Raw genomic sequence first — 25,376 nt, 5'->3', positions numbered from 1 at the left:
TTTGATTTGTACCTATGCTCTTCAGGGCATAGACCGTATAAGTCTGCCCAGCACTATCCCCGCCTCCCAACCACCAGCCCCGCCTCCCACCACCGGCTCTGGCACAGACCGTATAAGTCTGCCCAGCACTATCCCCGCCTCCCAACCACCAGCCCCGGCACAGACCGTATAAGTCTGCCCAGCACTATCCCCGCCTCCCACCACTGGCTCTGGCATAGACCGTATAAGTCTGCCCAGCACTATCCCCGCCTCCCAACCTCCAGCCCCGCCTCCCACTACCGGCTATGCGCTCGTGTGTTCTCTTCTCACACTGTGCTTATTTTTTTTTCTCAAGTGGCTTCCCATGCAGGTTTCTTTCTGTCATATTTTTTTCTCATTTTGGGGTTTTATTTATTTGTTGCATTTGTATCCCACATTTTCCCACCTATTTGCAGGCTCAATGTAGCTTACAGTGATTTGCCCTGGTTATTACCATGGCTGAATAGAGATACAATTAATAATAACATAAGAATATGAACAGCATAGTGGAATAAAACATTAGGTATAACAAGATCAATAACGAAATAACACTTGGAAACAATAATGTATTAAAGTTCAGGTGATGGGTCATTATGATATATGTTCTATTGAAGAGATAGGTCTTCAATGATTTCCGAAAATTGATACGGTCGCTTATTTTTTTCACATCAAGTGGTAATGCATTCCAAAGCTGCGTTCCTATGTAAGAAAAACTGGATGAATGTATTAATTTATATTTGAGTCCTTTGCAGCTAGGGAAGTGAAGATTTAGGAATGTACGTGAAGATCTTTTAATATTCCTGGGTGGTAGGTCAATTAGATCTGACATGTAGACAGGGGCATCTTCATAGATAATTTAATGAATCAGGTTGCAAACCCCTTATATATTTTTAGGGTTTTTCGGCCTTTTTAAAATTTTCCTTATTTTCGGGTGTGGCTGCTGGTTTGGAAGGGAACCCCAAAGCTTAGTACCAGGGCTGCATCCTTCTTCAGCTTCTGGCAGGCTTGGGGCTCTCTCTGGCCAGGGGGCCAAAAGCAGTTGCCCTAGTTTTACCCCTTAACACCATCCTTGACATGTGCCAACCTGTTGGCCCACCCAAAAATTGCCTTCTGGCTACGCCACTGTGAATATTCATTGTGGGTATGCTGAAAACCTGACTGGCTGGGGTGCCTCCAGGACCAGGTTTGGGAACCACTGTCTTAGGCATTGGTGGACTGAGGCATTATGCCATGACAATATCAGCTATGGTTTATCAGCGACTGAAACTCTTCACACTAAGGGACATAGTTATCAACCTGGGCTACCAGTAAGACCTGTTAGTTTACCAATAATTCATGCTATTTTAACACAGGACCCATTTATGAAATGAGACCTAGTTATAATAACCGGGATTAACAGTAAAATAACCCCTCTTAATGGTTGCCCACATTGACTACATAGTAACATAGTAAATGATGGCAGAAAAAGACCTGCATGGTCCATCCAGTCTGCCCAACAAGATAAACTCATATGTGCTACTTTTTGTGTATACCCTACTTTGATTTGTACCTGTCCTCTTCAGGGCACAGACCGTATAAGTCTGCCCAGCACTATCCCCGCCTCCCAATCACCAGTCCCGCCTCCCACCACCGGCTCTGGCACAGACCGTATGAGTCTGCCCAGCACCATCCCCACCTCCCAATCACCAGTCCTGCCTCCCACCACCGGCTCTGGCACAGACCGTATAAGTCTGCCCAGCACCATCCCCGACTCCCACCACCGGCTCTGGCACAGACCGTATAAGTCTGCCCAGCACTATCCCCGCCTCCCACCACCGGCTCTGCTACCCAATCTCAGCTAAGCTCCTTAGGATCCATTCTTTCTGAACAGGATTCCTTTATGTTTATCCCACGCGTGTTTGAATTCTGTTACCGTTTTCATTTCCACCACCTCCCGCGGGAGGGCATTCCAAGCATCCACTACTCTCTCCATGAAAAAATACTTCCTGACATTTTTCTTGAGTCTGCCCCCCTTCTACTTCCCTTCTAAGTTTTCTTATCTCTTTCTTTTTATCCTCACGGCTCTTTTTCAATGAAAATGGATTAAGACCGTATCTTGTATTCTTTCTGCTCAAGACATTACACAGGAAGGTGATAGCTATGTAATGACATAAGTAGGACAAGAAAAAACAAGCAGTAACTAAGTGGGTTAAAAAGTGATTCCAATTCAAGAATGGAGCAGGGATGACAAGGGACTCAAAGTACAGACACGGGTATGGAACCCATGTATCCTATTTGAGCAGAGATTCAATGTTTTGAAGCTTTATTGTAACATCCAAGACTCGACCTGAGTCATGTTTCGGCCAAAAGAGGTCTTCCTCAGGAGTCTAAAAATACATATATACAAAAAAATGAATCAATATAAACATCAATTAGTAAATATAGATTTGACACAGTATAGATAAATAAAAGAAAAGCTTAACATAAATGATGAACAATGTTAAGAGATAACTAAATCCAATGTAAATAAAAATAAATAAAAAAACAGAAAAATGAAATATAACCATACAGCCAATAGAAAGTAACATTTTTCACCACATCCTGTATAACAACATTATTATATATGTTTATATCAGTTGGCTACATTTCAGTTTTCTATTGTATTTATTCATTTACATTGGGTTTCTACACATCCAACAGAAGGTAACATTTTTCACCATGTCTTGCATAATAACATTATTATACATGTTTATATCGCATGGTTATATTTCATTTTTCTGTTTTTTATTATTATTTACATTGGGTTTAGTTATCTCTTAACATTATTCATCATTTATACAATCCTGTGCCGAAGGAATGGATCCTCAGGAGCTTAGTCAAGATCGGGAGGCGGGGCTGGAGGTTGGGAGGCGGGGATAGGGCTGGGCAGACTTACACGGTCTGTGCCAGAGCCGGTGGTGGGAAGCGGGACTGGTGGTTGGGAGGCGGGGATAGTGCTGGACAGTCTTGTACGGTCTGTGCCAGAGCCGGGGTTGGGAGGCAGGACAGACTTGTACGGTCTGTGCCAGAGCCGGGGTTGGGAGGCAGGGCTGGGGAGGTGAGGATAGTGCTGGGCAGACTTATACGGTCTGTGCCTGTGCCAGAGCTGGTGGTTGGGAGGTGGGGCTGGTGGTTGGGAGGCAGGGATAGTGCGGGGCAGACTTATACGGTCTGTGCCCTGAAGAGCATAGGTACAAATCAAAGTAGGGTATACACAAAAAGCAAATATGAGTTATCTTGTTGGGCAGACTGGATGGACCGTGCAGGTCTTTTTCTGCCGTCATCTACTATGTTACTATGTTACTATATGTTACTATGTTATGTTTTATAGCTATATGTCATTTCCACTTTTTTCATTTATTTATTTATATTATGCTAAGTTTCCTTTCTATACTGTGTCAAATTTATATTTAGTAATTGCTTTATTGTTTTATTTATGCTTTTATTGATTCATTTTTTTTATATATATGTATTTTTAGACTCCTGAGGAAGGCCTCTTTTGGCCGAAACATGACTCGTGTCAAGTCTTGGATGTTACAATAAAGCTTCAATACATTGAACATCATCTACTGTTTATTTGTCACCCTCGTTGTGTTTGACTTGTTTGCATGACTGCAAGGGTTGCTGTTCTTCTGTTTCTTTGCCGTGTCCTATATCAGCAAGACAGAGATATTTTCATATTAGCTTCAAAACAGTTAAAAATTTTTTTGAGCTTTTAACTGTTGGTGAGTGGTACATCAGGTTTTGACGTGCTGCTACAGACAAAGTGCATGCAGAGGACACAAGAGACTGCTGAGTAGAAGCTACTGTTCTTGCCTTGGTAAGCAATCCCTTCATCAGCGGTCTGATGTCCGGTTGAGAGAAAAGCGCACTGGCAGCCTGGACTCGCAGAACACTCTGCAGCACCCTGATCCACTCCTCCAGGAGACTGGGAGAGTCCGCAGACAGGTAAAAGGTTCGTTTCTCAGTCATCAACTGAAACATTAGCAGAAGAGAGATCAGAAGAAAGCCTTTTTTTCTAACTACATGTTTCTATCATATCCTGCATCAGATTCCCATATGTGTAGACTGACTGACTTAAATCTGCAGTTATTTTCTTCAATGACTTATTTCCCCTGAAATTTGACTTAAAGCTATAGAGAGATTTATTTATTTATTTATTTACATACGCTTGACATACCATCTTAGACCACTAAACATCAAAATGATTTACAAAAATAAGAAGTGTTAAAACACCTATAGAAAGAAAAACAGAAAAAGATAGAAAAGAAAATGTACAAATGAGGTCATAGATATATTTATTTTTAAAAGTTATAAAGCACTTCTCCAATTCTTCATTTAAAAATTATTAAACCAGGACACAGAAGCCGACGCCAACAGGGCTCAAAGCATATTTGAAGAAGGCCACCTTGATGGCAAAGCAAACCATTCTTCAACTGTGGATGGACACTGAAAGTCCTAGCGTGGCCCATTGGAGGTCGGCCATGATTCAATGCAGCTCGTTAGAGAAAAGAGGAATCAGGGACTTAGCCTCTAAAAGAGGCGATATATTTTGTAAAACTTGGTCCCCATTTTGGGACACACTCACTCCAGTAGCCAGAAGTAAGATTTTGAATTGTTACGTCTTAAAGTTTAGGGGAGGGAAGGGGAGGTGGGCGGGAGGGCAGAAATTGGGGATAGTTATATAAAACTATTATCCAGATTGTATGTTTCTCTCTGGTCCTGTCTTGTTTTGTGTTATTCATTCTGGATTTCAATAAACAGATTTATAAAAAAAAAAAATTATTAAACCTGACCAAAATAGTCAAAATAGAGGGGCATAATCGAACGCGGACGCCCATCTCCATGGGCGACTATCTCTGAGGACGGGTCCGCGAAGGGGCGGGACAGACCGTATTTTCGAAAAAGATGGGCGTCCATCTTTTGTTTCGATAATACGGTTGGAGCCAGGCAAATGCATCGGATTTGGGCGGATTTGAGATGGGCGGTATCGGTTTTCAGCGATAATGGAAACCGAAGCCGCCCAGCTCAAAAATGAACAACTCCAAGGCATTTGGTCGTGGAAGGGGCCAGGATTCGTAGTGCACTGGTCTCCCTCACATGCCAGGACACCAACCAGGCACCCTAGGGGGCACTGCAGTGGACTTCAAAAATTGCTCCCAGGTGCATACCTCCCTTACCTTGTGTGCTGAGCCCCCCAAATCCCACTACTCACAACTGTACAACACTACCATAGCACTTATGGGTGAAGGGGGGCACCTACATGTGGGTATAGTGGGTTTTGGGGGGGGGGGGGGGTTGGAGGGCTCCCATTTACCATCACAAGTGTAATAGGTGGGGGGGGGGATGGGCCTGGGTCCACCTGCCTGAAGTCCACTGCACCCACTAACAACTGCTCCAGGGACCTGCATACTGCTGTCATGGAGCTGGGTATGACATTTAAGGCTGGCATACAGGCTGGCAAAAAAAAGTTTTTAAAGTTCTTTTTTTTTTTTTTTTGGTGGGAGGGGGTTAGTGATCACTGGGGGAGTCAGGGGAGGTCATCCCCGATTCCCCCCGTGGTCATCTGGGCAGCTGGGGCACTTTTTGGGGACTTGAAAAAAAGGGTCCAAAAAAAGCGGCCCAAATTTTCACTACTGCCGCCCTTCTTTTTTCCATTATCGGCCGAGGGCGCCCATCTCTCCTCTGCCGATAAACATGCTCGAGTCCTGCCTTCACCACGCCTCCAACACGCCCCTGTCAACTTTGGTCGTTCCCGCAACAGACTGCAGTTGGAGGCGCCCAAAAATCGGCTTTCGATTATACCGATTTGGGCGCCCATGAGAGAAGAGCGACCATCTCCCGATTTGGGTCGAAATGTGGGCGTCTTTCTCTTTGGAAAATAAGCCTGATAGTGTAATACATGAGGGATGGGCACCCAGCAAATTTTTGTGTCATTTTCACTTGGAAGTTTTTTGTTTCCGATTGTTGTTAATAGTGCGCCCTCTTTTTGAAGGGTGCTCACTCTATCTAGGGAATTCTATAAATGGTACCTAAAGTTAGGCGCTAATTAGGAGTCCAGCTTTCGGTGCAGAGAACAGGTTCCAGTGGATGGAAGGTGCCAAAACTGGACTGAAATGGCCTGGACTGGTGTTAGACATTCAGGGGCCCAGGGCAGAAACTAAGGAGGGGCCCCAAAACTGGTCTTCAGCCTATACCTTTTTCAGTTGAGGTAGGTTTGGGGGGGGCCCAGGGCAATTGCTCTGTTTGCCACCCCATAACGCCAGCTCTGGGAACGGCAGATTGTGTGCCAATGTACTTACATGCCCAGTTATAGGATAGCACTTAAGTGTTTTCATGCATAATTGTAAAGGGGCATAGCCATGGCAGGGGTATGGGTAGGTCGGCACGTTTCAGAAACACATGTGCACTCAACTTGCATGCCAGGACTTACACTAGGTTTCAGCTGATGTTAAGTCCTTGGGCCCAATGCTATTCTGTATAAGAACACTCAACTTGGTGTGTCGTTTATAGAAGAGCACTGGGTACCAATTGTTTTCCCAGAGCCCAAATTTGGGCATCATTTACTGATTCCAGACTTTAGTGCACATAGGGGCTCATTTTCAAAGCACTTAGCCTTCCAAAGTTCCACAGAAACCTATGGAACTTTGGAAGGCTAAGTGCTTTGAAAATATGCCTAATAGCGCGCACTTTCCTGACAGAATGCACATGTGCTCTAGGTGGAAAAGAGCGTGTACTATGGGGGGGGGGGGGGGGGGGAATTATACAGCTAGAGCTGAAAAATGCGCAATGGAAAAATTCAGCCCTTCATTGAATCATGTGTAGCACCGATTCCCATGCTTAACTTTAGACTTGTCACATTGCTTCTTAACCCTTCAGATCCTCAGATACCAACACCCCAAGGTTTCTCTCCTGAGTTGAACTTACTACTCTCTCCCCTCCTATCCGGTATCTGTCTTTTGGGTTTCTGCACCCCAACATTCATTACTGATTTAATCATGAATTGATAATGAGTGTGACTGATGGGCAGACTGAATGGACCATTCAGATCTTTATCTGCCGTCACTTTCTATGTTGCTACATCAAGAGCTTAATAAACGTGGAGTCAAGATGCTAGATGGTAAACTTGATCCAACGGTCTCTTACCTTTCATCTCTATACATGGGTAAACAGTGGGGGAAAATTTGGTCCTATCCTTTGGAGGGCCCAGCTACCCCTATGCAGGGCCTACTGATCAATCTGTGCTGTGAAGGGGGCCCCAGAGTGCAGGAGTCCAGTGATTGTAGACCGTTTGGGGCTGGGTCAGAGATGGGTGGACCAGAAGGCTCCCTGGTCACAGATATCACGTTCACTCCGGACAACCACCACCACCACCACCACAGCCGGGTACCTTATCCCCAAGAAACACACATACTTTGCAGCCGAGTACCATAGACGTTCCAATGTTGCAACCGGAGGATACTGTACTTAATACTTCTTTACCTACTGTATTGGATATCTTGAATATTTTACAGACCTCAGATTTTAATTTGGTAACTGTGACGACTATGATAGTCTCTTTGGCCCTGAAATCTGGTCATGATTGTTTGCTTCACCTTTTCTTTAAATATAAAGATCATCTGTTTCTGAATTGTTAAATAACAATGTTTCCTGCTTTTAACTCCTAACCCTTATTCACTTGTTCAGAACCCTTATTTTATCATCCTCACTTTAATATTCCCTTACCTCTTGTTTGTCCTGTTTGTCTGTCCTAATTAGATTGTAAGCTCTGTCGAGCAGGGACTGTCTCTTCATGTTCAAGTGTACAGCGCTGCGTACGTCTAGTAGCGCTTTAGAAATGATAAGTAGTAGTCTTTAGGATTCTGGAATCTTGCTACTCTTTGGGATTCCGGAATCTTGCTACCCTTTGTCCTTATCCCTTATTTGTCCTGTTTGTCTGTCCTAATTAGATTGTAAGCTCTGTCGAGCAGGGACTGTCTCTTCATGTTCAAGTGTACAGCACTGCGTACGTCTAGTAGCGCTATAGAAATGATAAGTAGTAGTAGTAGTAACTAAGGAAACTCAAAAGCGTAGAAAAGAATTTCTCTTACTGCATCCTGGGGTCCTATAGTTGGGGCTCTTTTCTTTCTTAAATTTCCTTGTAAATGTATTGTAAAATATAAATCACGGTGCAGTCATTTAATGAGGTGTCAACAGTCTTATATAGCAATTTAATGCTACCTTAGCTGTGATCACCGGATAACACCGAGCACCTTTTCATCCACTTACACATAAGTTATTTATTTGTGAATAGAAGATTTTTAGAGGTTGCTAACTCTAATCAAGTGTTTAATTACATATTCTCTTCATTTTGTATGGAAAAAATATAAATCTGTAAATATATTTTCTTTCAGCCTGTATAATAGCTTTTCTGGCTGTTAACCGACCTGTATCTTCTAGGCCCAGATGCTCAAAACAGCGCCGGAAAATACCGCCACAGCAGTACCAAGGAATTACTTCTTAATGCTTGACACAGAGTATGCAAATGATATGCGCACTACTAGCTTCAAGCATTAGGAGGGGAGGATGGTGCCTGGCAAAAGTGCTAAAGAGTTGCGCATTAAACACAGCTCTTCAGTGCATGCCCAGAATGCCAGAGGGGAGGAGGGAAGGAGAAGGAAGAGGTGCCAGCTGCCCTGCTTCTTGATTTATGGCTTCTTATCAGAAAAGTATTTTGGAAAAAAACCACCTTGATTGAAATGGTGTGAGTGAGCTGGTTCAAGAGAGCTGTTGCAGTAGCCAATCCAAAAGAAAAATTTAAATTAAATTTCCAGGATCTCGCAGGACTCTCTGCAAGTGTCATGCAGACTGTAACTACAAAGAAAGGGAACCAGCAAATCACGATCTGTCCCATCACAATGGCCAGGATGAGGGTGAACCGCTTCTCCCTGGCCTGGGCTGGCTTGCCGGGCTGCTCCATTGCTTGCCAGGTTACCTAATGCCAGCTCCAAGCTGGCGTAAGGTTCCTAGCGGTAAGAGCACCCTTGTTCAGGGTGCACTTCTTCAAGCACTGGGGTGAATCTATAATGACCATATTTAAATGTGATTTGCATACTATCTGGGGTATCCTCTCACACTGTGGTCGTTCCCCACACTAGAGCCCTCCGAGCATTTAGCGGTGGCAAATGCGGGTGCTAGTATGGTGCTAATAGCCTCTAGCGGCCACAATTGCTTTTGAGCATCAGGGCCCTAGTGCTGCTATTGTTGAGCAGGAAGGAATGGAGGCTTCCTCCATCCTGCAACTAATCAAAGTAATGGAAGGACTGGTCATCCGACAACTAACGGAATACCTATCAGCTCACTTGATTCTACACTCTTCCCAATTGGGCTTTAGACCACACCACAGCACGGAATCAGCACTCATCTCACTAGGAAATGACATCAAATTAGAAATTAGAACAAATTCTGATACTTCAGTATGACATGTCCAGCATCTTTGGCGTAGTGGACCATGACATTCTTCTTTACCTCCTGGATAGCGTTGGAATCGGAGGTCCTGTGCTGAGCTGGCTTTCTGGTTTCCTCAAGCTCAGATCATACCAAGTGAATGCAGTCAACCAAATATCCTCATCCTGGTTACCAGGATGCGGGGTACTACAAGGCTCACCACTATCCCCAACACTATTCAACATCATGATGGTCCCCCTTGGCAACATACTTGAGAAAACAGCCTAAAAACACTCATCTATGCAGGTGACGTCACGATTTATATCTTCTTCATGAAAGACCTAACGGACATCACAACTACGATCTAGATGAGTCTAGACATCATGGAGTCATAGGCCTCAGATTCAAATTAAAACTAAACAAAGAGAAGACCAAATTCCTAGTAGTGACAAGCCCCTTCCATCTGATATCCTACTGCCACTTTACAATTGGTCAAACCACGTTCCCCTTGGAACGCAGCCTCTAAGTACTACAGGTGATACTTGACCAAAACCTGAACTTCGACAACCAAATAGCAACAGTCATGAAAAAGGCTTTTAGGACTCTATGGAAACTGAGACGAATCAGGATCTTCTTCCCCATCTCAACCTTCCATCTACTGGTGCAATCTCTGATACTATCCCAACTAGATTACTGCAATGAGCTTTATGCTGGTTGCAAAGAAACGAGCCTAAAAAAACTACAAACCATATAAAATAAGGTGGAACACCTAATTTTCAGATCACCATGCTACTACATGGCCTCTCCCCTGTTACATGCACTCCACTGGTTCCCCATAAAAGCCAGGATCAGCTTCATAATCTCTGTCTTTGTATTCACTATTCTTCAGGGACTATACTCAAAGTACATCATCACTTCAATCGATCTCCCCTCGAGGAACACATCAGCAGACACTCGTAACTTTGTGTCTCTACAGCTAGTATGGGGGGCAAATAACTCTTATTTCCCCCAGTTAGGTCAGTTAAATATCTAAAACAGATTATTGGTACTGTTGTACTTCCTTGAATTCATATGGATAGCAACAGGAAGGTTCCTGTGTTTTTGGAAATTGAGTGGTACAGGGGTGGGATGGAGGGGATGGGAAGGGGAGGGGTGGGGTGGGGGGGTATGGGCAGTTTACAAGCTGTATGGTTCATGCATAGTATTTTATTGTTTGTAAGTTGGCAATATTGTGTATGTTGTGTGTTGTGTTGCTTAACTTTGAGTTATCAATAAAATTATTTTAAACCAAAAAAATATATATATATCTAAAACAGTTATCGGTCTCTATTCCCTACCAAGTCGCAACAGTTTGGAATGCTTTGCTATTATTTGTGTGTTCCTCAACTCACTTTCAATCTTTTCGTAAACAGCTTAAAGCAGTTTGAGAATATGTGAAATGATTTGCATTTAGATCAATTTCTATTGTGTATATGCCCAGACATTTGTTCTGGTGTCTTTTATGATTACGTGATCTGCATGGAACTGTGTAGATCACTGCGGAACAGAAGCCTTTAATGTAATGTAAAGGAATACAATAGAAATCAATATATGACACATGTTTCTCCTACCTATCAACCAAGACCTGGAACTCCCTAGCATCAGGCATCAGAAATATCGCTGACTACTTCATATTTCGTAAACAGCTAAAAAAACATATCTATTCAAAAAAAGTCATCACTGACACAGGACAACCATGCCAACTCTTTCTACCCATCCCTCTAATCCTGACTACCAACTCAAGAAACTTACACCCACTCAATATGTCAGGCCATTCTACCAAGACCACACTCACTAAATTGTAGCACATACTGCTTGATTCACAAACCCTGACCTGCTCAATGTCTTAGTACATAGCTCTCATAATACTGTCATTGATGAATCACGGCTACTTCTGAAATACAACTGCTATTGCTTAATGTATTCAAGAATAGTGTACTATGCAGAAACACACATGGTTGGCTATGGTTGTTTATTTAAAATTGTTAAGTTTTATTGTTCACTCTAAGCCTTTGTAAATTTTACTCATGTCACTGTTAAATCTGTCATGACGTAAGCTGCATTGAACCAAACATGCTTTTGGAAAATGCACGATATAAAAATGAATAAAAGAAAATATGCTCGCATTGATTACTGCTCAGGAAAAAAAAAAAGTCTACCACCTTTTTCTTTCTCCTCCTTATTTTAGGTTTTCTTGCACATATTCTTGGCCCTGTATTGTGTGGACTTGAATGGTTGTAATGATGCTTTTCTTTATATAATATTCTTTGTTTATATGCATCATTCCACGTTTCCATACAAGTGTTGTAAACTTGATTATTGTTCTTTAGTTCAATTTGCAAAATAAGAATTAAAAAAAGAGCTTAAATAAACAAATATATTGTCATACTGTCACTGCCCCCACTACCTCCATAGGGCAAAGAGAAAGGAGGGATATTCCATGCATCCATCAATAGAAGTTTCAAGTTTCCAAGTTTACTTAAATCTGATATACTGCCAATGTCAATGCCTTCACTGCAGTTTACAATTGTAAATTTAAAAAAGTATAAAATAGTAAAAAGTTATATCATATTAAAAGAACAAGAAAAATACATCATACTTACAGGAAAACAAAAATAAAAATCAGAGGTAAAAGAAAAGCGAGTTTATGCCTACAGGAAGAAAAAGTACCCCTGTACTGCTGTACCTGAACTGTTTGTTTTCCATCCCCTCTTAGGATCCGGCTGGATGCACTCAGCTCAATGTGACCCTGGGGTTTTCTGATTACATCACTCTGTGTAAAAGAAAAGTAAATATACACTTAAAGCACACTTCAGTCTCTAAGAATAGCCAAGAGCTTAGTTACATTGTGATGTCCTGTAAAATCCATTTCCATGTATTCACATTAGAAATTCTTATCTTGGAAATATGAAAAGGCCAACGTCATAAAATTGCTCAATGTTTAAAGGTATTACCGTATTTTTCGGACTATAAGACGCACTGTTTCCCTCCCAAATTTGGGAGGAAAATAGGGGGTGCGTCTTATAGTCCGAAGGTAGAGATTTGGCTGGCTGGCTGGCTGGCAGGCCGACCGCCCTCCCTCCCTCCCTCCGAGTTCGGGATCGCCCTCCCCCCGGCCCTGTCACCACTTCTCCCCTTACTCACGCGATCTTCCCTGGTGGTCTAGTGACGTCGGGGCAGGAAAGAGCCCCCTCTTTCCTGGCCAGCGCGCTGCTCTCCATCCTCCTGTATGCATTGCTGCCTGACGGTCTCGGCGAGATTCAAAATGGCCGCCGAGACTTCAATTCTCTTTCCTGCCCCGACGTCACTAGACCACCAGGGAAGATCGCGTGAGTAAGGGGAGAGGTGGTGACAGGGCCGGGGGGGGGGGAGGAGGTAACCCTGAGGGCGATCCCGAACTTGGAGGGAGGGATTCGGACAAGACGCACCGGAGCACCTAGGTTTTAGAGGAGGGAAAAAGCAAATTTTTTTTTCCTATTTCCCTCCTCTAAAACCTAGGTGCGTCTTATGGTCCAAAAAATACGGCATAACTTTTTTTAGACAGTTACTTCCACTCTCTTAGGGCTAGATGTACTAAAGTATGTTATTATGTTAATGTGCAGAAATGCAATTAAAGTATGCCATTAGCAGTTCGGTTCTGTTGCATACAATGGAACCTGCAATAAAAGTTGACAGCAAAATCTTACAAAGTGAAGCTCAGCGGCACTAGAAAAATGCCAGACACAGAGGGCCTGATTTTATTTCAGAATCCATGATGGTGCAGCCAGTGCAAGAAATTATAGAAGCCAGCTGTGTGGGTGCTTGAACACTCCCAAAATTGAGCAGTCTTTGACTGTATCCAAGGAGGGGTAGTTTCCATTGGGTTTAACACCCCCAATCATTTTGAATAATTGGCTCCTATGCATGAAATTATACATATACCCCCTAATTCTATAACAAAGTGTCTACAGTTAAGTCCCATTTGCTTACATTTATAGAGTACTAGCACTTATACAAGTGAATGTACATTTATGAAGCTTTGTTATCTCCACTTTTGAGGGATTCTCATTGGTTACTGATAGAGTGGAGAGTAAAGTTTAAGGGCATGATATTCAAAGCCATTTAAACAGCCAGGAGACGTCCCTATCCATTTAAATTCCTTTGTCCAAGCCAAAGCAGCAGTACTCAGTGCCGTTGAATATCGCCTCTTACTGGCCAACCCTTAATTGGTGAGGTTAGGGGCAGAGTAGCCATCTAGTCGGTAAGTGGCAATATTCAGCACTCTAACCAGATGTGAACCCACATAAAGTTAGGGCAGAAAAAAAGCTGTCCCTGACTTTATATGGGCACTAGTCTGAATATTGGTCTCTGCCCAGTTGCCTTTTGGGTAGTGGATCTGCAGCCCTGGATTAACCATGAAGCAAAATAAGTACATGCTTAGGACACCAAGGGAAGGAGGCACCAGTTTTTTCCCCTGTCATGCCATTTACCCTTTCACTGCTGTCTGCCACACCCAATATCCAACATAAATTTCAGTGTTTTCCTAATCATTATAAATATATGTGGTTTTATTTCATTCCATAACACTGCACCAATATTTATTCATTATCTCATTTGTACCCCACATTTTCCCAACAGCGTCAGACTCAATGTGGCTTACAGTGCACCACAGAGGAAGACGCCAATGCAGTAATATTATGCTAATACAACAGAAAACCTACATAAGTAATAATGGGGAGGATGGGGAAGGGACGAAAAGGGAAACCAAGAGAGAAGAGGGAAGGGTGAATGTGTCCAAAATTGTCACTAGATTGATGTGTATCAAGCAGAGGAGACACATGCTGAGTCCTTGGGATAAGCTTTTCCAAATAGCATGGTCTTAAGTGATTTCCTGAAGTTTAGATGGTTGTGGATGGTTTTCATAGTTGCGAGCTGATGAAAGAGAATGATCAAGCATACGTGGATTTGTACTTAAGTCCATTGCAGTTTGGGTAACGAAGGTTTAAATATGAACAGGATAATCTCAATGCATTACTGGGAGGTAGTATGATTAGATTAAGCATGTAGCCAGGGACTTCACCATATAGAATTTTATGATATTCTCAGAACACCCCTGACTCACCCCCCATTTTGAGTTGCGTGCTATGTAATTTGGGCACCCAGGGTTATGGAATAGTGTACAGGCAGATGCACGTGCAATTCCAAATTATTGGAGGAGTAGCCTAGTGGTTAGTGAGCAGCCTGAGAACCAGGGGGAACTGGGTTTGATTCCCACTGCAGCTCCTTGCGACTCTGGGCTAGTCACTTAAGCCTTCATTACCCCAAGTACAAAATAAGTACCTGTATGTAATATGTAAACTGCTTTGATTGTAACCACTGAAAGGCGGTATATCAAGTCCCAACGCTTTTCCCAATTAAAATCACCGATTGGCTCGATACACTATCTGCACGCGCACCCATGATCGCTAAGAAATTTTCACACCCAAATTTGGGTGCCATAAATAGAATCCAGGGGTTATGGTGTAAAGCAAGGGAGAATTCACTGGAGAGGAGCATGGGAGGGGCTGAAATTTATACACGCTCACTGCCACGCTTTGGTGTGCCTACTTATGCGTCCCACAGACCTGGCATAAATGGGTACATCAATGCAGGTTTTTTTGCTAATATTCTACAATGGAATAAGGGTGCTCAGATACCATTATAGACTAGGCCAGGGGTAGACAACTCCGGTCCTTGAGAGCCACAGGCAGGTCAGGTTTTCAGGATATCCACAATGAATATGCAGGAGATAGCTTTACAAGCACTGCCTCCATGGTATGCAAATCTATCTCCTGCCCATTACATAGTAACATAGTAGATGACGGCAGAAAAAGACCTGCACGGTCCATCCAGTCAGCCCAAAAAGACAAACTCATATGTGCTACTTTTTGTGTATATCTTACCTTGAATTGTAACTGTCATTTTCAGGGCACAGACCGTACAAGTCTGCCCAGCACTATCCCCGCCTCCCAACCACCAGCCCCGCCTCCCACCACTGGCTCTGGCACAGACCGTATAAGTCTGGCCAGCACTATCCCCGCCTTCCAACCACCAGCCCCGCCACCCAATCTCAGCTAAGCTCCTGAGGATCCATTTCTTCTGAACAGGATTCCTTTACGTTTATCCCACGCATGTTTGAATTCCGTTACCGTTTTCCTCTCCACCACCGTTTTCCTCCCATCTCCGGAAAAAGTTCGTTTGCGGATTAATACCTTTCAAATATTTGAACGTCTGTATCATATTCATTGGATATTCATTGTGGATATCCTGAAAACCTGACCTGCCTGTGGCTCTCGAGGACCGGAGTTGCCTACCCCTGGACTAGGCAATCCCCACACACCATGGAGGTGTCCAGTTATGGAACTGCTCCCATAATGGGGACATTTTTAGAAAAAGACTTATATAATTGATATTGGCATCAATTGCATACATCTTTTTAAATATCATCCCCAAAAGGTAGGCAAATTCCATAAGGCCCATCTAGCTGTGCTACAAGACCCTCCTTGACCTTTAGCTTCGCTGATGTTTCTCTGCCAGTCAGGATCCTCTTAGCTTGACCCATGTTTTTAATAATTTGAGTAACTGCCCACTGGTCAACATCTGTCCTTCCAGAAACAAGTACGCCACTCAAGAAAAATGTCAGGAAGTACTTTTTCACTGAGAGAGTGGTGGATGCTTGGAATGCCCTCCCGAGGGAGGTGGTGGAGATGAAAATGGTAACAGAATTTTAAAAATGTGTGGGATAAACATAAAGGAATCCTGTTCAGAAGGAAGGGATCCTCAGAAGTTTAGCGGAGATTGGGTGGCAGAGCCGGTGGGGGGGGGGGGGGGGGTGGCTAGTGCTGGGCAGACTTCTACGGTCTGTGCTGTGAGGATGGCAGATACTAATCAAGGTCAGGTATACACAAAAGGTAGCACATATGAGTTTATCTTGTTGGGCAGACTGGATGGACCGTGCAGGTCTTTCTCTGCCGTCATCTACTATGTTACTATTAATTTCCAATTTAAAATTGCTGAGTTGTTAAATGGCACAAACTCACACTTCCTTACCGGTGACTTGTAGTAAAGTAATTCACCACCTTTGAGCACAAACCAGCGCCGCTTCCAACTCTTAACTTTGCCACTCATTTTCAACAGATATCCAGATTTCTCCAATACTTCCTACGTTATTAAAAATATATTTTAAAAGACAAAAGCAAATTCATAAAGCAAAAGGAGAGTACATTTATAAAACTTTTTTTCCTCACATATAAAGCATGTTTTATATGTGGAACATGTCTCTTATAGAATTATGCGGTACCTAAATGCATAAAAAGTGGACGCGCCTTAACATTAGGCCAACGTTTACATATTCCATGCATTGAAAGAGCTCCATTGGTTTCCAGTCAAATGGAGGAATCAATTTAATATTATTAATTCTTAAAATATTAAATGCCTTGGTCCCAGTCACACTTGCTTAAATATTGAGAATTAATCAGCCTGTTCATGCAATACACTCTGCAAATAATTTATTCTTGGATATACCATCCTTTAAGCATATAAAAGTTGGATGTTTCTTGTTCCTCCATATTTTACATGGCAGGACCGATGTTGTGTAATTCTCTCCCCCTGACTATCAAGAAAATAACAAACTTGTTACAGTTTTGTAAACAGCTGAAAGTTTGCCTTTTTTTTGTTGACCTTTGATTTTAATTTAGAGTTATGGTTTTTTTTTAATCTTTATTTATAAGTTTTTAGACTAATACAATAATAATAATAATACTCATATGTGTAAGAAATGAACAAGCTCCATATGGTGTATCCAATTAATCATCAAACATTTTCAAAGACTAAAATAAAAGCAACAAACCAAAAACAAAAAGCAAAAAAAATAGCAGTAGGTTAACAGAGAATAAAGCAAAACAATATGTGCATACGATTAAAAGGAGTTGATTTTACCTAATAAAGTTACACAGATTTAGTCCTGGCCCCCTCCACTTTCGATTCCCCCCCCCCCCCCACACGCTGCCACTGCTGCAAGATACCTTTGCTTGTGGGGGTCCCCAACCCCTGCCAGCCTTAGTCTTCTTCAGCCCCGGTCTCCGGCGCGTTTCGTGCAGGATGTCAGGACTCACAGCACATATCAGCGAACGCGTCAGAGACCGGGGCTGAAGAAGACTAAGGCTGGCAGGGGTTGTGGACCCCCACAAGCAAAGGTACCTTGCAGCAGTGGCAGCGTGGGGGGGGGGGGAAATCGAAAGTGGAGGGGGCCAGGACTAAACCTGTGGGGGCCCCCGTGGCAACCAACCTAGCTATGGTGAAAAAAAGACTGAAAGGAGCAGCTCGCAGAGTAAAAAACTTGCGTCAGGCGTGGATGCTGTTTAAAAACACCATCCTGGAGGTTCAGGACAAATATATTCCACGTATTAGAAAAAAGGGAAAAAAGACTAAACGTCAGCCGGCGTGGCTAAACAGTAAGATAAAGGAAGTCATTAGAGCCAAAAAACAATCCTTCAGAAAGTGGAGAAGAGAACCAACTGAAAGTAACAGGATAGATCATAAGGAATGCCAAGCCAAATGCAAAGCGGAGATAAGGAGGGCAAAAAAGGACTTTGAGAAGAAATTAGCGTTGGAAGCAAAAATACATAGTAAAAATTTTTTTAGATACATTAAAAGCAGGAAACCGGCCAAAGAGTCGGTTGGGCCGCTGGACGAAAATGGTGTTAAAGGGGCGATCAGGGAGGACAAAGCCGTAGCGGAGAAATTAAATGAATTCTTTGCTTCGGTCTTCACCGAGGAGGATTTGGGGGGGACACCGGTGCCGGAAAGAATATTTGAAGCGGGGGAGTCGGAGAAACTAAACGAATTCTCTGTAACCTTGGAGGATGTAATGGGTCAGTTCAGCAAGCTGAAGAGTAGTAAATCACCGGGACCTGATGGTATTCATCCCAGAGTATTAATAGAACTAAAAAATGAACTTGCGGAGCTACTGTTAGAAATATGCAATCTGTCCCTAAAATCGAGTGTAGTACCGGAAGACTGGAGGGTAGCCAATGTTACTCCGATTTTTAAGAAGGGTTCCAGAGGAGATCCGGGAAATTATAGACCGGTGAGTCTGACGTCAGTGCCGGGCAAGATGGTGGAGGCTATTATTAAGAATAAAATTGCAGAGCATATACAAAAACATGGACTGATGAGACAAAGTCAGCACGGATTTAGTGAAGGGAAGTCTTGCCTCACCAATCTAATGCATTTTTTTGAGGGGGTAAGCAAACATGTGGACAATGGGGAGCCGGTTGATATTGTATATCTGGATTTTCAGAAGGCTTTTGACAAAGTGCCGCACGAAAGACTCCTGAAGAAATTGCAGAGTCATGGAATCGGAGGTATGGTATTATTATGGATTAAGAACTGGTTGAAAGATAGGAAGCAGAGAGTAGGATTGCGTGGCCAGTATTCTCAGTGGAGGAGGGTAGTTAGTGGGGTCCCGCAGGGGTCTGTGCTGGGTCCGTTGCTTTTTAATGTATTTATAAATGACCTAGAGATGGGAATAACTAGTGAGGTAATTAAATTCGCAGATGACACAAAATTATTCAGGGTCGTCAAGTCGCAGGAGGAATGTGAACGATTACAGGAGGACCTTGCGAGACTGGGAGATTGGGCGTGCAAGTGGCAGATGAAGTTCAATGTTGACAAGTGCAAAGTGATGCATGTGGGTAAGAGGAACCCGAATTATAGCTACGTCTTGCAAGGTTCCGCGTTAGGAGTTACGGATCAAGAAAGGGATCTGGGTGTCGTCGTCGATGATACGCTGAAACCTTCTGCTCAGTGTGCTGCTGCGGCTAGGAAAGCGAATAGAATGTTGGGTGTTATTAGGAAGGGTATGGAGTCCAGGTGTGCGGATGTTATAATGCCGTTGTATCGCTCCATGGTGCGACCGCACCTGGAGTATTGTGTTCAGTACTGGTCTCCGTATCTCAAAAAAGATATAGTAGAATTGGAAAAGGTACAGCGAAGGGCGACGAAAATGATAGTGGGGATGGGACGACTTTCCTATGAAGAGAGGCTGAGAAGGCTAGGGCTTTTTAGCTTGGAGAAGAGACGGCTGAGGGGAGATATGATAGAAGTGTATAAAATAATGAGTGGAATGGATCGGGTGGATGTGAAGCGACTGTTCACGCTATCCAAAAATACTAGGACTAGAGGGCATGAGTTGAAGCTACAGTGTGGTAAATTTAAAACGAATCGGAGAAAATTTTTCTTCACCCAACGTGTAATTAGACTCTGGAATTCGTTGCCGGAGAACGTGGTACGGGCGGTTAGCTTGACGGAGTTTAAAAAGGGGTTAGATAGATTCCTAAAGGACAAGTCCATAGACCGCTATTAAATGGACTTGGAAAAATTCCGCATTTTTAGGTATAACTTGTCTGGAATGTTTTTACGTTTGGGGAGCGTGCCAGGTGCCCTTGACCTGGATTGGCCACTGTCGGTGACAGGATGCTGGGCTAGATGGACCTTTGGTCTTTCCCAGTATGGCACTACTTATGTACTTATGTACGCCCCTGTCCCTCACTGATGTGATAAGCTGCTGTCAAAGGCTGAGTCAGAGGGGTGGAGTTCAGGCCGGGAGGTGGTTCAATGCTCTGGAGTTCAATAGATCAGAGAGGTCCCAAAAGAAAAAAGGTGTCCAGGAGCGAGGAGGACCGGGAGTGAAGGAATCCTTCTAAGGTGTTGGCTGTGGGGAGAGACCCAGGAAAGCAAGGAGTGGCCATATTTCCAAGGTTTGCATTTGGGGGGTAAAGGGTAACTGCCCAGGGGTTACAAGACAGCGAATAGAAGGCTGCAGAGTTAAAGAGTGCATGTCTTTATTTGTCACGACTCAGGCCAGAGTGTCATAACTAGAGCCAGGCCTGGATTTATGCATAAGTGACTTTATCTGTGCTGTAGAAGCCTGACAAGATTGGACTGCTGAAGAGAGGAGAAACCACTGCTAACGTAATTGTTATCACATTAAGCCATGAGTCTGTGACAGAAATAGACTGATATTTTATTTGTCTGTTCGGCAGTAAAGTTTTCTGTGGATTTACGCTGCACCTGACGGTGTTTGTGGGGCTCCCAGTCTGTCCGACAGCCACACTGCCACAGTGAACCAGATGATTCAAATTTGATTTAACTTATTTTTTGTTATTGTTTTCTTGTCCATTTTATTATATTAATGTGTACGTTCATTATGTAAACCGACAAAAACTGTGGACTGTGTAGATTATAAATATTTTGAATAAATAAATAAAACTAGTAAAAAAGCCCCGTTTCTGATGCAAATGAAACGGGGGCTAGCAAGGTTTTCTTCAGAGTGTGCATGTGGGAGTGTGTGTGTCCCTGCCTTCTGCCCTTTCTCCCTTCCCCTCTGCTCTCTGTCCCCCCCCCCCCCCCACTCCTTCAGTGTTAGGTTTCCTGCTGTGCTGTGTTTGTGTTACAGAGAGAGTGAAGGTGTCTGCCCTCTCTCCCCTCCCTCCTCCAGTCCTTCACTGTTACAAAGAGAGCGATTTCGTGCTGTGCTGTGTTTTCCTTCACTGTGTTACAGAGAGAGCGAGGGCGGGGCAGACACTCATGGGGAAACCGGATATCTCTGCAGCTTCACACTTCCGGCTGGAGGCTTCATTAGAATGTTGGTGCTGCCTTTTATATATAGAGATAGGCATTCCCAGGGGATTAGTTTTGGGCAGAGCTGTGAAGCCCACCTTTTACAGAGCACATGTACACATTTACATTTTCTTCACAGCAGAGGAAAATTTGGGCAAAAGCACACGTTTGCTATTGGAAGTCATTTTAAGAGCCTATTTTATAAAGGCACATAAGCGTCCATGTTGACTATATAAAACACCTCTCCCCCCCCCCAACCAGACCCTCCTTCCCCCAACATACAAAACATTTCCTGGTGTCTAGTGGCACCCACCATCCCCCATACTCCCCAGATCCCCATACCTTAATGAGGCAGGAGAGGTGCTGAATTGCTCCTGCCCCCAACGCCGTCATCTGTGAAAATGGTTGAACGACCACTGTATCCTACGATTCACTTAAGTGGGGTCGGTCTGCCAAATACCACCACACTAATAAATTCCCTTATTTGGCAGACCGACCCTGCTCAGTGCATTCCAGGATGCGCTGCACAGGGTCAGGTGCTGCCATTTTCCAAGTTGGTGTTGAGTGGGCAGGAGTGAGTGGGCATTGCTACTGCCTCACTATGTATGGGGAGTGTGGGGTGGCCTAGGGGAGGGGTCAGGGAGTGGAGGGGTGTCAATAGACATCATGGAACTGTTCTTTTTAAGTTAGAGGAAGGGGGTGTCTGGTTGGAGAGGGCAGGAGGAAGGGGTGCCAATAGGTAACAGGGATGTTGTTTAAAACTAGGATGAAGGGGGGGATGTCAGTCATGTCAGGGTGGGTGGGGGTGCCAAGAAATACCAGGGGGTATTTTGTCAAGGGGTAGGGGGTGTCAGATCAGATCCGGAGTAGGGGGTGCGGGATCAGGGTCCTGACACTTTTTGGAGAGGCTGGGGGGGTGGGGCTGTTAAGACTTTCTGCCCTGATGTTGGCGCAAGAAATACCAAAAACTAAAAAGGAGCCAGTTTTCTCCAGGACCATTACGAAGAGACCATGTCAGAACCATTAAGTGAGCAAGCTCCACCCTCATGCTAGAAATACATTAGCTCCTTCAAAGCTTCGACTCTCACATTTTTGCCATTATCGCTAGAGGAGGAGCATGTTTTCGGAAGCTTCTGCTCTGGCTCTGAATATTCTGTATCTGTCAAGTAGGCATCTGGAGGAATAGCATAATCACTTTCTGAAGCCATCGAAGACAGAGATGCACCTGTATGAAGAAGCACAATGCACGCCATAAGCCACAACCACTGAAGTTTGATTCATTTGCATTGATAGAACTTTTTTTCATGTAGAAAAGATTCCAACACATACATTTCTACTACTACATATCATTTCTATAGCGCTACTTGAAGTACGCAGCGATGTACACTTGAGCATGAAGAGACAGTCCCTGCTCGACAGAGCTTACAATCTAATTAGGACAGACAAAAGAAAATTTTGAACAGATTGTACGTGCAGGACGTCACACTCAGAAACAGAACGAAGCCTTGCGCCAGAAGAAGAGGACCTCGGCTGGCGGGGATTGGGGTCCCCGCCAGCAAAAGTAGGCGACGGCGGGGGAGGGAGGGTTGGCGGTGGGAGGGGGGGTCGAGAGGGTCGGTGGCGGGGGGGGTGGGGGGGTCAAAGTTGGTGGTGGTTGCGGGGGGGGGGGGGGGGGGGGGGGCTAAAATGTGTCCCCTCACCTCGGTGTCTGGACCCCCCTCCAGCTGAAGTCTGGCTATGCCCCTGCCTAGAAGGCTCACAATCTAAGGGGTCCGTTTACTAAGGTGCGCCGAAAAGTGGCCTGCGCTGGTGTAGACGCGTGTATTGGGCACGCACAGGTCCATTTTTCAGCGCACCTGCAAAAAAGGCCTATTTTGGGGGGCTGAAAATGGATGTGCGGCAAAATGAAAATTGGTGCGCGTCCATTTTGGCCCTGAAACCTGCCACCCATTCATTTAGCAATAAGGTCTTATACATTAACCAGGAGGTAATCATTAGCGCACGTACAATGCCAATTACCACCCGGTTAGCGCCATGTGCCGGAAAATAAAATATATTTTCCGGCACGCGTAAAAAATTAAATTACTGCTCGGGCCATGCGGTAGTTCCGAATTGGCGCACTGGGCGCACGTAGGCTCCTACGCGGCCTAGTAAAAGGGCCCCTAAATTTTTCATACCTGGGGTAATGGAGGGTTAAGTGACTTCCCCATAGTCACAAGGAGTTGAAGTGGGAAGTGAACCCAGGTTACCAGGATCAAAGCCTGCTTCACTAAGCATTAGGCCACACACATTAACCTCTGGCATAAGGATTATCAGGGTAACTATACTTCTGAAGTTTTACCATGGATTTATGTGATTTAACACCATCTGTGTGATGTAATTTTAATATTAATGAGCTGCTTTGCCTGCCATTGCATGCAATGCAGCTCATTAATTTTATTTTTATTACATTTGTACCCCGCGCTGTCCCACTCATGGCAGGCTCAATGCGGCTTACATGGGGCAATGGAGGGTTAAGTGACTTGCCCAGAGTCACAAGGAGCTGCCTGTGCCTGAAGTGGGAATCGAACTCAGTTCCCTAGGACCAAAGTCCACCACCCTAACCACTAGGCCACTCCCTCCACTGTTGGTGCTATTGGAGATTCTAAATGGAATGTTGCTATTCCAACATTCCATGTAGAAGTCGGCCCTTGCAGATCACCAATCTGGCTGCGCAGGCTTCTACATGGAATGTTGCTAGTGGAATAGCAACATTCCATGTAGAATCTCCAATAGTATCTATTTTATTTTTGTTACATTTGTACCCCGCGCTTTCCCACTCATGGCAGGCTCAATGCGGCTTACATGGGGCAATGGAGGGTTAAGTGACTTGCCCAGAGTCACAAGGAGCTGCCTGTGCCTGCAGTGGGAATCGAACTCAGTTCCCCAGGACCAAAGTCCACCACCCTAACCACTAGGCCACTCCATAGTAAACCGCAATGATCTGCATTATTGTTAATTCTTAAACAGGTGTTATAGATAAAGCAAATTAATGCGTTTTTAACACGTGTGAATGCACCTTATTAAACAGGAGCCCTCGAGGTGGAGGGCAGTGTTAATGTTTTACCACCTATGTTTTTCCACATGCATTCTCTATAAACGGCACTGAAATTAGGTGCTGGAAAAGACTGGTGCTAAGCGCAATTCTTTAAAGGGCGCACAGACTTTACAGAATAGCTTTAGTGCCAATTTCCATGCTCAGCTAGTGCCAGACATGCCTGCTGAACTATGGTGAAATTCTCAGCAGCCAAGCTGGGTGCAGAGAAACCTTATTCCATGACACTGTGCCGATTTTCAAAGAATGCTGTGACCCGCCCATGGCCACACCCCCTTTTGGGTGGTACCAGTGTGCTTTTTCTAGTGAAAAAGGTGCCGGTACTCAAACGCCAGGCCACCCTTCAGGGGTGGGGTGATCACTGTGGGACCCACTCCATAATAGCCAGGCCTCCTGCAAATCAGTCACAGAATCTATAACAAGGCAGAATCGATGTGTAGAGCCTGAGCTCTTTCATTAAAACTTAGGGACCATGGGTCAATTTTAGCAGACAATAGAAAAGGTACCGGTACTCAGTATCCCCTCAAAAAAAGCCCTGGTTTGTACACTATGGGATTTGGTCACTCAGGACTATGGAACAACACGTAGGCAGACGCGTGTGCAAATCCAGATTATTGCCAACTAATCTTGATGATTGTTAACATCAATTAACTGGCCCTTTTATTAAGCTACGGTAGGGCTACTGCTGGGTAGCGTGCCCCAAATCGGCTCCACTGCTGAGTAGTTAAAGAGCCCGGAAGTAGTTCTGAAGTTGACATTTATTTTATTTTAGTTACATTTGTACCCCGCGCTTTCCCACTCATGGCAGGCTCAATGCAGCTTACATATACAGGTACTTATTTGTACCTGGGGCAATGGAGGGTTAAGTGACTTGCCCAGAGTCACAAGGAGCTGTAGTGGGAATCAAACTCAGTTACCCAGGATCAAAGTCCAGTGCACTAACCACTAGGCTACTTCTCCACTAGCAACATTCCATGTAGAAGCCTGCCCTTGCAGATCAGCAATGCGACCGTGCAGGCTTCTACATGGAATGTTGCTAGTGGAATAGCAACATTCCATGTAGAATCTCCAATAGTAGCAACATTCCATGTAGAATGTCCAATAGTATCTATTTTATTTTTGTTACATTTGTTCCCCGCAC

The 25,376-nt window shown here is 44.2% G+C and overlaps 1 protein-coding gene across 1 annotated transcript in view; it reads right to left on the bottom strand.

Annotated features, from left to right (window-relative positions):
* Positions 1–25,376, bottom strand: part of PLEKHH2 (pleckstrin homology, MyTH4 and FERM domain containing H2) — a 229,114-nt gene that overhangs the window by 73,818 nt on the left and 129,920 nt on the right. Inside the window, exons 12-15 of the mRNA XM_030195794.1 lie at positions 22,230–22,366; positions 16,570–16,680; positions 12,188–12,274; positions 3,853–4,011 (exon numbers count right to left, since the gene is read on the bottom strand). Of these exons, the coding sequence (XP_030051654.1) occupies positions 3,853–4,011; positions 12,188–12,274; positions 16,570–16,680; positions 22,230–22,366 (494 nt within the window). The remainder of the gene's footprint in view (positions 1–3,852; positions 4,012–12,187; positions 12,275–16,569; positions 16,681–22,229; positions 22,367–25,376) is intronic.

The sequence above is a fragment of the Microcaecilia unicolor genome, chromosome 3 (assembly GCF_901765095.1).
Source record: "Microcaecilia unicolor chromosome 3, aMicUni1.1, whole genome shotgun sequence".
NCBI classification, from domain to species: Eukaryota; Metazoa; Chordata; class Amphibia; order Gymnophiona; family Siphonopidae; genus Microcaecilia; species Microcaecilia unicolor.
Note: the sequence above shows the minus strand (reverse complement) of the source record. Positions and strands in the feature narration are given on the sequence as shown.